Source organism: Terrapene carolina, unplaced genomic scaffold, assembly GCF_002925995.2.
Source record: "Terrapene carolina triunguis isolate 2854851 unplaced genomic scaffold, T_m_triunguis-2.0 Scaffold233, whole genome shotgun sequence".
Lineage (NCBI taxonomy): Eukaryota > Metazoa > Chordata > Testudines > Emydidae > Terrapene > Terrapene triunguis.
The window spans coordinates 442,051-457,068 of record NW_020664584.1 but is presented as its reverse complement, the minus strand read 5'-3'; the positions used below and the strand labels follow the sequence as shown (position 1 = coordinate 457,068).

Here is a 15,018-nt window from a genome sequence, read left to right as displayed (position 1 = left end):
ATGCCTTCTAAGCCACCCACATTTAATTATGCTGTGCATTTTAAATTACTGTTTTTACAGAGAAAAGTCATTACTTTACATGAAAAATTAGACTTCTAACTAATGAAAGGTCTATTGAATGTTGGCACTTAAATGTTTTACTTTAGCTAAAGTTAAAATATCAATATCTTGTACATTTAACACAAGACTACCAAGACTAACATGTTCAGATGCCTCTTCTCACCTAAAAAAAATTGCAGAGCGCACACACTCAGAGACACACACACACACACCACTTTCACACATTAATGAAATGCTGCCATCTCTAGGATGGAAGGTGGCTTCTTAACAGAGTACAATCATTTGCCAGCTTAGCAATAGGAAGAGATTTCAAATGTAATTGGAAATTCCATCTGAATTCATGTAATCATTGGATTTGGAATCTAGCTAAAACAGGCTAATGCACCTACTCTGAGGAGTGCCAGAGGATCTTTAACGATCACAAACGGAGGCATATTTTACATCATATCCAAATGACAAAGGGTATGGTGCTATCAGAGCTGCTAATGCCAGGCTGCTGCATTTGTATGCTACAATAAAGAGCCTCACTCATGTGTATACAAAAAAACCTCATACACAAGATACCCCTTGGGACCCTCCAGTTCCATCGTATGTTTTGTTTGGTGCTTACATGCAACAGCGACAGGCTCTTTTAAGAAAGACAGGGCAGGTTTAAGTACTGACCAAGCCAGTTCTTACTTCACTTATGAGATCCGATTATAGCCCAAGAAGGCAGTATAGTTATCTTACCTGCCACATCAGGTATGCTTCTACTCTTTAGTTCTAAAAGATCCAAGGTATCAGTTTTCCTCATCTCAAGTGCTACCCATTCTATGGGCAAGTAATAAAAGCAAGATGTGGATAAGACAAGATTTTCAGTAGTGTCCACCAGCACTATGAATACTAGCAAATAGCAGGAAATAGGTCTACTAACAAACATACACACACACAAATAGGCTGGGAGATAAGAGAAGAAATTTTAATAACTAAATACAAACACTTATCAATTGCATGAATATTAGTGAAATTTATCTTTAAAGAGGAAATACCAACTTTTTTTCCCCCACTAGCAATCCAAGCTCATGGCTGGCTGAAGTGTAGTTTAGTAGATGTTTTAACAAGAAAGGACAATAAAAAGATTTGTTGTGGCTATACTGAAATAATTATTCTGGTCTCTGAGCAGAACAAGAGTTCCTAATATTACAAATGAGTGCCCTTCCTTAGTGCTTCAGAAGGCTAGCTTTTAAACGTTAATATTAAAGGTTTTTCCAAAGCAGTTAAACTCATATCAAGTAAGCGGTTAACAATGGATTTACAACAAAAAAAGATGTGTAGCAGTGCAGTTTAAATAGTTGCAGTTCTCAGAAAAATCGAAGACTCAAGGGTTAGTGCACAACAGACTAGGACAGGGGTAGGCAACCTACGGCACGGGTGCCAAAGGCGGCACGCAAGCTGATTTTCAGTGGCACTCACACTCCCTGGGTCCTGGCCACTGATCCAGGGAGCTCTGCATTTTAATTTAATTTTAAATGAAGCTTCTTAAACATTTTAAAAACCTTATTTACTTTACACACAACAATAGTTTCATTATATATTATAGACTTCTAGAAAAAGACCTTCTAAAAATGTTAAAATGTATTACTGGCATGCGAAACCTTTAATTAGAGTGAATAAATGAAGACTCGGTACACCACTTCTGAAAGGTTGCCGACCCCTGGACTAGGATATCTAGTGACCTGTTTGTTGGCGGGGGGGGGGGGGGGGGGGGGGGGGGGGGGGAAGAGGGAAGGAGGTTGCTTTTTGCAAATGTTTGAATATTTTGTTTTGCGTATCTCTTTGGAAAAACAAAACCAAACAATTGTAAAATATTTAAGCAGCCAAAATTAGTACATGATGGATTTTGGTACTTCTGTATATTACATAACAAGTACACTTTAAATCTAGTATATTTAAGTGATCAAATCCTAAAAAAAACAAACCAATTCATTTAAGAATAGAAGGTATGGCTCTCTGAAAGTTTCATCACATATTGTACGAGTTGCTAGAGGAAACTGTTTCCCAGAACTTCCATAGAAATCCTAGACTGAAATATGACATTTCAACGTCTCAGACCCTTTTTCATTTAAAAGGCAGATTTTTTGTTTTGTTTCTTTTAAATGGTACAAGAGAGCAAAAAAAAAGGGGGGGGCGGCGAGAACCAGTTCTGATGCAATTTTGCAGTTACTCAAAAATATAAGCACCCAGGAGTTTCAGGCTCCTGGAAAGATTCTACTCTACCACTGCTGCTATGTAAAAGAATTTAGATCTTCATACTGTATTCACCTGAACACTCTTTACCATGAATTGCTATACCAGTTATTTGAAAGATAGATCACTTAATATATGAATTAATGAAAATTCTCCTATTCCAATGCATTAAAAATACCATTATTTCACCTATTTAAGATTTAAAAAAATCCTTCCTCAAAAGAGTTCTGCTGCTGGTTTGATGACTTTTTACAGCTCAATCAATTTAACTGAACATCAAGAGAACATTAACATGGAAATAAGTTGAAAAAAAAATGGAGCATTTGAGGCAATTCACAGGAAAGGCATTTGCAAACTCCTAAGAGACCGCTGCCTAGCCATCTCCTCAAGAAACAGTTATACAAAGGAATATTAATGTGGACAGTGCACTGGGCTGCACTTAGGAATTCAATATTATTCTATTGGAGGAGGTGGAGAGGAAAGGAAAAGGCGTTTAAGCTAAATTTTAACCTGATATGGTAATTTTCCAAATGATTAAATCAATAAACCAACTGTGTTGAAGACCAAAAAAAAATAAAAAAAATAATTAAGTAGGTACTCCTTTGACAGCAAGAGCAAAAATGTTGAATGAAACCAAGCAGCTCTGGGTCCTCTTGAAATTATGGCATTAAATGTACATGTACATGAAAGTAGTGTGCACAAGAGTGACGTTGCCACAGCACTTGCACCGGGAACCTCAAATTCATTCCTCAGAGTGAGGAAGTCCTCTGACACTTCCAAGTGTTTGGAAGATGAGCTTCCAATTCAAACAGCATCTGCCAGCAGCCTGTTCTGGAGCTCCCTCTTCTGGTTAGATGCTAAGAAATATCCAACAACTGCAGTAGCCATTGTAGGATTTCCCGAACCACAAAATAAATGCTGGTTTTAAAGTTGGGTGTTTCATCTGTAAAAGTAAAATTACCACGTGCATCTTCTATACTGAGAGTAACTGGAGGACAGAACTATTTACCTTCAGTTTGTAAGGACCACAAAGTTTTGAGGAGGTGATGTAAGTGAAAGTAAGTGAACTGAAGGAGGCCAAAAATGAAGGGGTTTAGCATTGTTTAACTCACAAAGTTGATGTATCAATTACATCAACGAGCAATTCCCTCTCCCATCCAAGTTTAAACAGAATTTTTGTAGCATTCTTCCCTTAGTGTGAAGTTAGTGAATAGTTAAAAAGTGATAGCAGAGGTTTGGGGAAATACTCAAAAGTGAAAGAATGATCATAGGCTTTTTTCTTATAACAAAAACCCTTTAGATTTCTGCTCCCTTTAAAACTTGAGAAGCCATATTACTCAGATTCTTTAAAAGGACAAACTCAATATGCTTTCTGTTTGTGAACAACTGGTATTCTCAACTTAAATAGCCCTTGCCCCCATCCTCTTGGGGCAGCCATTTAAATTATAGTAAACTACAGTACATAGATGCCTGATTTGCCATCTCTCTCCTTGTCACAGACTATTATCCTGTTTCATTCATGCTAACACCGAAATGCAAGTCAGCTTTGATAACTCAGTTTCCTTTCTTCCCATTGTTATAAAAGCAGACTTCCCCCATTACTTATGGCTAATCAATATTTGCCAAAGTTTGAAATTTCAGCAGAAAAGCCAGAGTTTGCAGAGCTCTATATCAATTTGTAATGTGCTCTCTCTTCTGTTAGAAAAAACTGTCTTCACCGAGAGAAGATGGTGAGTCTAAAAAGCCATCAAGTGGAAAAGAGTTTTCATTTGACAGAACTAAGGAATTCCTGGGAAAAGTCCTATAAAAGTACTTTTCCTAAGTGATTTGTATAATGCTTATACAAAATTATTCTTAGTTGGTCTAATCCAGTGGTCTCCAACCTTTTTACACCCAAGATCACTTTTTGAATTTAAGGGCAATCCAGGATCTACCTGCCCCTTCCCTAAAGCCCCACTCCTTCTCTGAAGCCCCGCTCATTCCACCCCCCCTCCTTTGCTCACCCTCCCCCACCCTCACTCACTTTCACCTGGCTGGGGCAGAGGAGTTGGGGTTCAGGAAGGAGTGTGGGCTCTGGGCTGGGGCCGAGGGGTTCACAGTGTGGGAGGGGGCTCCAACTGAGCCTGGGGCAGAGGGTTGGGGTGCAGGAGAGGGGTTGGGGTGCAGGCTCTGGGAAGCAGTTTGGGTGCAGGAGGGGGATCTGAGCTGGGGCAGAGTTTTGGGATGCATGAGAAGTGTGGCTCTGGGAGGGGGGGCAGGGCTGGGGCAGGGGGATTGGGGTGCTGGTTCCGCAAGGGGGCTCAGGGCTAGGATTTGGCTTTCCGCCAGGCAGCACTTACCTCAGGTGGCTCCCGGGCAGCAGCGCAGCGAGGCTAAGGAAGGCTCCCTGCCTGCCCCAGCCCCATGCTGCTCCCGGAAGGGGCCAATGCACCCCCTACTAAAGTCACAAATCTTTGTATTGATCGTTTCCATGGGAGTTCAGTAACTGAGGACTTAAACTCAGATCACCAGTGCAGCTCTTGGAAACACTGCTAAGATGCAAGGAAGGAAGGAAAAAACATACTTTTGGGGAAGGAACAAACCTTCCCTATAAAAAACAAACAAACAATCTAGCCATGACCACGCTGGTAGTGCAAATCGGAGAGAGCATTAAAGAGCAAGACAACCATGGAGTCTGAAGATGTTCACTGTAGCCAACTGAAGCATCTATAAAATATTTCCAGTATTGTCAAAACTCCAAGTCTGCAGGAATGGATTTCCATGAGAAAAAGTTCTTAATTGGGGGAGGAAGGAAGTGATTTTTCCCTTTCTTCACACTTTTCTAATTCAGCACGGTCACACTCCCCTGCTTCATCCAAAGTGACCCTTTTCCAGGTCAATCTGTGAGGAGTAGAGAAGCGTATAGCCTCCTGCAGAATCAAACTTTACCCATCATTTTAAACTCTGCATCCTTCAATGAGATGTAAATGCTGGGTAACTATTTTGTGTGTGCACGGCTGTACACCAGGCATTCAAGACACTTGCTGTCTTACAAACATACCCCTTTATCTCAGGCAACAGCTCCAAAAGAGACTTGCCATTTTCAGATGTTAGACAACAGCAAGGTCATCTTAAGGCAGTGGTCCCCAATGCGGTGCATGCGGGCACCATGGCGCCCGCAGGGGCATTTATGTGCGCCCGCCTAGTGCCCAGCAGGGGAGAGAAGCCGCAGCCCCGCGCCTGATGGGGACAAAGAACTCAGGCTGCAGGCGCGGTGTTCTCTATTCCCGGCAGGCGCAGGGGCCACCTAGTGCCCAGCAGGGGAGAGAAGCCAGGGCCCTGCGCCTGCCGGGGACAGAGAACTCCGGGGCTGCAGGGGCTGGTGTTCTGTGTCCCCAGCAGGAGCGGGGCCTGCCTAGTGCCCAGCATGGGAGAGAAGCCGGGCCCCGCGCCTGCTGAGGACAGAGTACTCCGGGGCTGTGGGCACTGGTGTTCTCTGTCCTCGCGGCTTCTCTGGATTCATATATTATGTAATATTAAATATGATGTTTTTCGTATTATTTAATGTACAAATACAAAATAAGCCTTGAAAAATTGTTGGCGCCCGCCACACTCTTCTGAAAACATGAATGTGCTACTGGCCACAAAAAGGTTGGGGACCACTGTATTAAGGCATCAAAGGATTTTTGGACTAATCCTGCAAAGGATTTTTAATTCCCCACAAACTCTGAAAAATCCTAGCTAGAATGAGACCAGGTTTCTCCTGGAATTCTGGGGGAAATGAACCCAATTTATTCCATGTACCCATCTTTTAAGACTGCAAAATTGCTTAAGCTAATCAAATATACTCTATGCTAAATGAGTATATGAAGGATTTTTACTCACACCTTTTATCCTTGGACAAGCATTAACACTGTCCCTCTGTTCATCACTGGATTCTCTATAGCCTGAGTGATAAGAGCTAGGTTATCACTAATACTTGAACAGCCTCCTAAATACTAAAGCATTTAAGCTATGCATGGACTCACTTCCCAGTTTTGGATACATTTTATAGTCTATGTCCCAAGGTCACTGTATCATCTACATTTCTTTCATGCAAATACTCCATGTGTAAACCTTTTCAACTAGGAGTCATTTCTAGTATGGCTAGTGCTAATCTTGTCTTGCAGTCTTGTTGTTTCCTGTTTGCTGAGACTAACATTCGATGAAACCAGTAGAGAGAGCACCGCCTGCCACATGTAACAAAGCACTTCACTTTTCCCAGAGAGGCATTTTAGGCCAGAAATGAGGGCTCAGCTGTTGAAAGGCAAAGGTTGTGTGGTAAGGAAGAACTTCCAGCAGATCACCCGGACTAATGAAGCCAATCTATAGCTTAGCTTAAGTGAAGCTGCTGCTAAGAGATACAGTTCTCCAAACAGGTACTTCATATGCTGACCAAGGTTTTTCCAATTGTGGTGAAATAAGACAGATCAGCTGATGAACCTCTCAAAACTAAACAAATCAGATAGACTCCCAAATTGGTTAAAATGCAGTGTTATAGGTTAAATAGTAGCAGTCAAAATCACTCAAATTAGAGGGAGTAGCTATTGAAGAACAGTAAGGAAGGGAGTGCTGGACCGTATGTCCCCGTCACAATTGTTGGAGTTGGAGCTGCACCACCTGTTTCCCCACGCAAGTTTACCAGGGCAAACTAAAATTCAGTAAAGTTGACAGTGGGTCCACCACATCATGCCTAATTATTTGTAAAAGTTTCAGCCTCCAGCACCAGCTATGCCACATGGATTATATACACTATAGTTAAATTTTCTACAAAATGTCTGCATCCAGATAACATGCAACAGAGAGAGAAGAGGTAAATTAAGAATGACAACACAACCAGAGGACTGAAGTATAGGTCCTGCAGCAACCAAGTTTATGGTTTGATGCTCCACACTACTGTCTGGATCACAACTGATTCCATAGTAAATAGACCTCCAGCATTTTTAATGGTAAATACGCACATTACTGTCATGAATAAGTGACAATGAGTCACAAGACATTTGAGTGTTACAAAGGCGATTCCATTTTGAACAAATCTCATCACGCCTATTGAAAGAGGAGGATATTTCCCCAGAACACTTGTATCAGTGTTATTTAACTGCAACCCACTGTACCTGCTGCTCACGCAGCATGCAGTAGCCGCCTCCTAAGAACTGACTGGCACAAATATAAGTCACACCAATTAGTCAGATTCCATTATCTAGTTCATCTTTAAAGCCACAAGCAGGCTTGGACCTGTTCCTTCAAGGACTGACTTGCCACTCCCCAGAATGTTTACTATGCTTAGCAAGCGTTTTCCAGCTGATGGAGCCCAGGTCTCTACTTGGGTCATGAAAATCCCACAACAATAGGGAAAACTTTCACAGGTCAGGCTGAGGCTGAATCTCCCCAACTCCTGATTATGCTGAAAGAGGTGCACATTTGAACCAGCATTTCTCCAAACCATCATGTTTTAAATACAATCATAGAAGAAATTAACCATTAGTCTGTACCACCATATCAGCTTAAAAGGTAAGCCTTAAAAGACTACCACATCTTACTGCTTTACATCATTAAGATGTAGCCTTTCCTCTCCAATCCCTCAGCTAAATCTCCCCATCCAGATCCACATCTTGCATCTCAATTATTGCAACCACCTCCTTTCCAGCCTAGGTCAATGCAAACTTGCCCCACTTATACCCACAGAAAAAGTCAATGCAAAGGTAGTTTTCCTGGTTTGTTGCTTCTCCTACATCACATATACCTCTTTGCTCCTGTCCACTGGCTCTCCCTGCTAAAACACAAGCTACCCATCTTTACTTAAGGCCCTTATGACCTATTCCCATACTTCCTGTCATTCCGTACACTATTGAGGTACAGACCCACACCTCTGCTCTTCCATCAACGCCAATCTTCATTGCTTATTTTTTATATTTAAAAAAAAAAAAAGTACTGTTGCACTTTCTCCCATGTCACCTCAATGCCAGGGAGGAACTTCCTTTAAACATCTGCAAAGCCACTGCATTGTCCCTCCTTAAATCTCTCCTCTGCCATGATGCCTACAAAAAACATCATCTCACCCCCACCCTCCCAGACAGTGCTAGATAGCTGGTGTGCTGTGACCGCTACTTGTCACGGTGACCTGTTTTGTTGTTACCTTGTGTTCTCCCTGTAAGCTATATACACCGGTTGTCTCATTTTATACTCAGATTGAAAGCTCTTCAGGGCAGGCATCATCTTTTTGTTCAGTGTTAGCACAATGGGCCCTGATTTATGATTGGAAACCCAAGGCACAATCACAATACAAATAGCCAATACTACTTTACTTTTTAGAAGTAAAATCTCTCTAATAAAAATGCTTGCATCTACTGAGTGGAACCATGACAACAGAGAGCATCTAGTAACTTCAGACAGCACATCTCCTTAGAAATAGGAAGTGAGGCAGACATGCCATAATAGAAAAACTATTAACTGAATTCAAAATTAGAAAACCCAGATTGGGGTTTAACTGGTAATTTATAATTATTTTGTATGTTTTGTCAAGGGAAGTTAGAGCAACACTAAGAGTATCTACAATAAATAGTATAGTGAAAGTACATAAATTACCATAAAACTAATATCTTCCATTGGCAGAGCAGCTTGCTGAAAGCTATTACTCACTTTTAATTAAAACATCCTTAGCTGCCATACATAAGACATTTATTGTAATAATCGTAACTTTCCATTACATTTAGCTTTCTCCCTTCTGCTGACATTTCATCCTACTATGGCCTCATTGTTCTTTTTGACCACATACATTAATGTGTTTTTCCCCACTTCAATTTTTGTATTTTAATCTCGGTGTGAATTAGGGACTATATAATCATTAAAAATGAGTTCTTACTCTTCATGGTCCCCTCTTCTTCCTCTTCTTCCGTATTTATTACCATTGTACCCAGCTGGGATTCCAGCGTTCCATCATGTTCTATCATGGTATTGGCTCCATCACTCATTGTACTGGCAGCTCTTATAGTACCAGTCTCATCTCCACTTGTCCGGACCATGGTACCTGAATCTGTTTCATCTTCTTCCTGTAGGAGGATGCAAGACGTGCATTTACTGATCAAAGTAATCTTATTAAGAGTGGCAACATTCAAAGGGAATTGGTACCAACTTCCAATATTTCTTTGGTATCAGAGTCTTACAAAAATTTTGTAAAGTCAGCAAGATGTAACAAATTATGCCTTTTCTTCTCTCCTTCCTATTTCCAAATGGTTAATGAAGTTTCTTCTCCATTCCTTTTCCTCTAGCTTTATCTATTGTTAGAAATATGCTGGGACTGAAGTCTTCCACTTAACTACAGAAGAGAGATATTAGCAGTACAAGCGTCCCAACACAGCCAGCTGGCATCTGAGCCCTGACCCAGTGGCCTATCACTAGGAGTAATTAAGTTGCAATACTCATTCAGCCCTTACTATGTCTAAGGGCAGGTCTACACTATGGGGTTAAGTCGACCTAAGTTACACAACTCTAGCTACGTGAACTTAGGTCAACTTATTGTGGTGTCTATACCATGCTGGGTCTATGGGAAAAACTCTCCCATCGACTTACCTTATACTTCTCATTCCGGTGGAGTACCGGAGTCGATGGGGGAGCGATCGGTGGTCAAGTTAGCAGGTCTTCACTAGACCCGCTAAATCGACCCCCAGTGGATCAATTGCCACAGCGTCGATCCACAGTAAGTGGAGACCAGCCCTAAGATTGCCAGATATGATCGTTGAACTAAAACCCCATTCTGAAATGATCTAGAGATCACTCAGTTATTAGATGGCAGCAGTATTCAGTCTATAGTGTGTATGTGCATGCTGAAGCTCAAAAGAGATAATGCCAGAGAATTTTTTTTCCATTTGTTACCACACATTAACATTGTGACAGATATTGCAATCCCATGCAGTATCTTTGGGAGAACATACTGTATGATTGGTCATGTATCATTGTGGGCCAGGAACTGTACACAACTCCAGAGGGAGGGAGGGAGGGTTGCACAGCTTCACCAGGAACTAAAAATAGTGGGGGGTGATTAAGGTGAATCACTCAGGTTGTAAACACTAAAGAGGTACCAACCCTGAGGAGGCTTGCACATACTAGTTCAAAAGTGGGCACTCCAGAGGCCAACAGACAAAGAAAGAGCTTTTGGTATAAAAACACTGCATTTAAACTGACTCTCGGCCTTCTCTCTGATCCAGCAAATGGACAGGACCTTCTGAGCACGGGGGATCCCAACCTTTGTAGAAAGTCTGCAAAGACATGGGGCCCTGCTAAAACAGAAAGACTGATGGGTGACCTCTGGTAAGCTTTGAGCACGTGTATAAACTTCTGTTTTCTCTGTAATGCCTTTACCTTAAGAATAAAGGTGGTTGCTTAGAAAGAGCTGTGTGGTAACTTGCAACTGCTGGCAATATGCTGTTCATAGCCCTTGGAGAGAAAGCAACACTCAGGCACTGGCCTTTAGGCAGGCTGGCTTGCTGGGTATATCACAGTATAAGGCTGGGAGCTGTACAGCTTTAAAGCCACTGGTCAAAAGGGAGCACGACAAGGACAAATTGCTTCAATTTTTCCAATAGCAAGGAGGCAGAAGTGGGCATGTACAGTCTTGTGCTCAGTGTGGCTCGTAGCACATGTTCCAAGCAGTTGTGGTGCCAACTACTGTTCCTTACATAAAACTGGTCACCAAATCCAGTCCCGTCCCCAAACTACTGCTCCAACACAATGCCTGCCAAGTGCTATGAGCTGCACTAAGCAAGAGACAAGTGCATGCAGATGCCCGCTTCTACCTCCCTGCTGTTGGAAAAAATTGCAGCAGTTTGGTGGGGGAGCTGGAGGGGAGGACTCAGCAGCCATGCATATTCTGAGGGGAAAAAAATAAATCAATACTTGACACTGCCATGAATTACATAAAAAAAAAATCCATGATGTTCACAGGTCATTTGTTATAAGTGGTAAGCCCCCAGTTGCTTTGTATATGTGATTGTGGTCTTTGTGATCTGAGCTAGTGTCACAGGGCTAATGTGCATACTTCTCAGAGCTACAATACAAGGTCTCACCACTGTCAATATGTGGTAGCGCACCCTGCCCTCCTCCAATGCCTCCATGTCTGAGGCCTCTGTCCCACTAAGGGTGCCGGTAGTTCACAGCCAAACCCCCTGAACACCAAACCAAGAAGACTGGGAAAAGGATGAACTACAAAAGTTAATGTGGGGCGGGGGGGGGAGAGTGTGAAGTTTTACTGCAGATGGGCAATAAACTCCCCATCCAGCACTGTGAGAAGCTGCAGCAGAAAACCTACAGTGCCATGGAAGCTCTTGGTAACTTTTTCCCCCTAGTAGCAGTAATGTGGCAGGGCAGAGAGGCCACAGGAAAACATTTACACTAGAGGAATCTCTCCACCTCCAACTATCTGGCACCAGCTGTCAGTGATGCTATCACAATTCAGGCATATAAGCATCTGCACATACCTTAAAGTCAATATCATGGTGACACCGTGAGTAAAGATTACTTCCATCCCAAAGCACAATGCAGCCCTAACGTCACAGTGAGGAAACACTGCATTTAACATGCCTATATTTCACTGCAAATCATGCTATTCAAATCTAGCTTCAGAAGAGGCTTGCTCTATAGAATGGCCATTTTATTCAGTCAGGTTGAAACTGACGGAGCATGCTTCAAGTTGGCTTTTGACATGCTTTTGAAAAAAAACCAGCACTCACACAACAACACTTATTCAAAAGTCAAAACGTAGCATATGAACAAGCAATTACTTGGTCTGCAACTCTGGAATCTCACTCCCTCAACTGAAAAAAAGCACAGAACTCAAGCTCACAGCACTACACCATCAAAGAAGTCTAAGCACACATCCCCTCACCTTAAATTTGTGTCTGTTTCTACTGTACAGTATGAAGTTTCTATAAAGGGGTTTCTAAATCAGGAAAATGGTATGAAGAAAACAACATACTTATGTTATATGGCAAAATAGAAAACACCGAAGACTACAAACAAAAGGCTGTCTACTACAGGAAAAACTTGATCCAGCTAGGAAAATGTATTTGAAGTCTTCTACAAATGTATTACATATCTTTAAAGTATTTTGCTGGGCTAGTAATTGTCCTGTAGTAGGTGTTGTGTCTATGTTCTGCTGACTCACTAAGGCATGTAGCTCACTATGGTTGAATATAAAGGAGGTGGGAGCGGGCTAAGAGAGAGTAGCTACAGGACATGAGTTGAGCAGTCCTAAGCTAGAAACCCCAGGAACAAATCAACGCTGGGATCAGAGACTGAGCTGAACATTATGTAGTATTATTGTTAATTTCTGTATTAAAGCAGCCAGTGGGGTCCTAATCCAAGACTAGGGCTCCTAGGTATTACGATAATACAAACAACAATAATAATCAGGAGGGAGGAATTTTAGACTCTACCAAATATGTGGACTACTTTAGAGCAGTTTGAGAAAGGCACCTATTCGCACATATATCAGCATCAATATTTTAAAGTTAGTGTGTCCATTAAACACTCACTGAGTTTTCCTCATCATCTTGATCCAATTCACGCTGTTGTGCTTCCTGACGTTTCAGTTTCACATCCATTGCTTCATTAATCAAGTCCCGCAGGATTGACGCTCCTTTGGCACTTTTAACAAATGGATGCTAAAAAAGTAGATATATTTTATAAGCAGCAGATATGAAGACAAAGCAGTAAAATGCTGTTACCCAGAGTTATGCCTATCCCTGCTGAATTACAGTTGGGGTACACAACTAAGTAAAAACTTTATAATAAACTTTTATTTCATAATTTACCCTTTTAGTGATGGAGAATGAGAGATCCATACTGAGTCATACTACAGGGGCATTTCTGCATGACCCTGCATTCATACTTTATTTCTGAACTGTCATATCTAGAAATGAAGTAATTCATAACACTTAAGATAATACTATGGTTATCACTTTCCAGTAAGAGGCCAACAGTCTGCCTTCGTTATTTGCCGCCTGCTTCTGACATTCTAAGGATTAACTGAAAAGTCAGAGATAATCCCTTGACAATGCTTCAGAACCCAAGATGCACCTCTGTCAGGGAAAGGAAGAGGTAGTTTAGAGGAAAGAACCGAGGCTCCTCTAACATGGTGCAGAGGGCAGGTAACCTCCATCAGCTCAAAGACAGCAAAGGGAAGGTTAGTTATTAAAATCCAGAGTGTGCTTTAGAAATTGACTAGCTTTGCTTGTATCTCTGTAAGTAGTAGCCTCTGAGGTCACCAACCAACTAGAGGCAAACTGGGATAGCTAGGAAATGGAGGACTTTGACATTAACATAATCAGATATGGCTCTTTTCTAAGCATAGGGTCAGTTAGGGGAGAAACTGTATGGCTTAATAGTTAAGTGCCAGGATTTCTCTCTCAAAATCTTGAAACACTGACAAAAGCCTGGGGGCACAAAGATTATGGGTGTATGAGTATGGGAATAGAAAGCAGGAGATGTTCTAATTTCTAGGGAAAAAAACTAAAGGTTTAAAAACCTCACACAACTTGATCTTACACTGTAAGAGTTGTACAGGGGAAGCATGAAGGGAAACCAACATCTCAAATTGCACAAATACTCATTGCCTGCACCGCAGTTTGTTTAGTTAAGAACTCCCTCTGAGAGCACCCGGGGTAACAAATACCAGACCTGGAGAAGCTGTGTGGCAGTGGCTCTTTGTTCAGGACTTTTCACAAGACACTGTTTTACAAAATCTGTAAAATTGTCTGACCAGACTTCTGGCTTCCGGAATGTTGGAGGAGGATTTGTAGGAATCATGAAAATTGCCTGATAATAAAAATAAAATAAGTATTGTTCTAGTGTTCATTGATTTTGGAAATCTTTAAGATAAAAAACACAGAACAGACAAACATTTGATCAAAGCATAGGGACAGACACTTGCAAAGTTATTCATGTACCAAAACCCTCTGTGGCTTCTCAAGTCTTTATGCCAATGCTATGTATATTCCCCTCCAAAGAGAACAAGAGATTTGTACATCGCACCAGCGTTTCCTCCTATGGCAAAGCCACTATTTTACATAGAGGGTGACATTTGCCATTTTAAACCATTAAAAGTCCTTTACTAAAAAGGAAAGAAAAACAGGTGCATAATACAGGATACCCACTGTATGGAAACATTCCACCACTCAAGAGGTGGAACTCCCAAAAGAGCTTTGCCTCTGAAAAATCCCTTACCCAAAATACCACAGTGGAAAGCAATGGAGTAACAAAATGGTGGGAATTACCAATGATCTCTGAGAACCTGGTTCCTTCAGAACATCTCCTTACAGGAACTGACCTTGAACAAAAACACTGGTGTACTCTAAATCTAGTGAAAATTAGGATGGCAAAGACTGGAAACAATATGACCAAGTGAAAGCAGAGGAATGGACCCCCCCCCCCCCCCCACAGGTGAATGTGGAGACCCTAAGCAAAGACTGGAGCACCGACTGACACAGCGCCCTCTAGCAACGTGCTGTACTCCCGAGGAACTATTTGAGATAAGTAATAACACCAGATCTTGGCTGAGATTTTGGACCAATAAGCTATGATGATGACGACCATGAAAAATAGTGTTTACTGGTGGCTGTGACAAAAAGATTCACCTTGGATCAAACTCAAGACTACCCATTTCCATGCATGCATATTCTGAACAAACCTGGTCATTTCACATGCCTGGACACAAAAGAA

General features: G+C 41.7%; 1 protein-coding gene across 1 annotated transcript in view; it reads right to left on the bottom strand.

Annotated features, from left to right (window-relative positions):
- STK4 (serine/threonine kinase 4) overlaps positions 1–15,018 on the bottom strand; it is a 71,783-nt gene that overhangs the window by 46,205 nt on the left and 10,560 nt on the right. Inside the window, exons 7-9 of the mRNA XM_026656819.2 lie at positions 13,978–14,115; positions 12,834–12,962; positions 9,167–9,353 (exon numbers count right to left, since the gene is read on the bottom strand). Coding sequence (XP_026512604.1) covers positions 9,167–9,353; positions 12,834–12,962; positions 13,978–14,115 — 454 coding nt within the window. The remainder of the gene's footprint in view (positions 1–9,166; positions 9,354–12,833; positions 12,963–13,977; positions 14,116–15,018) is intronic.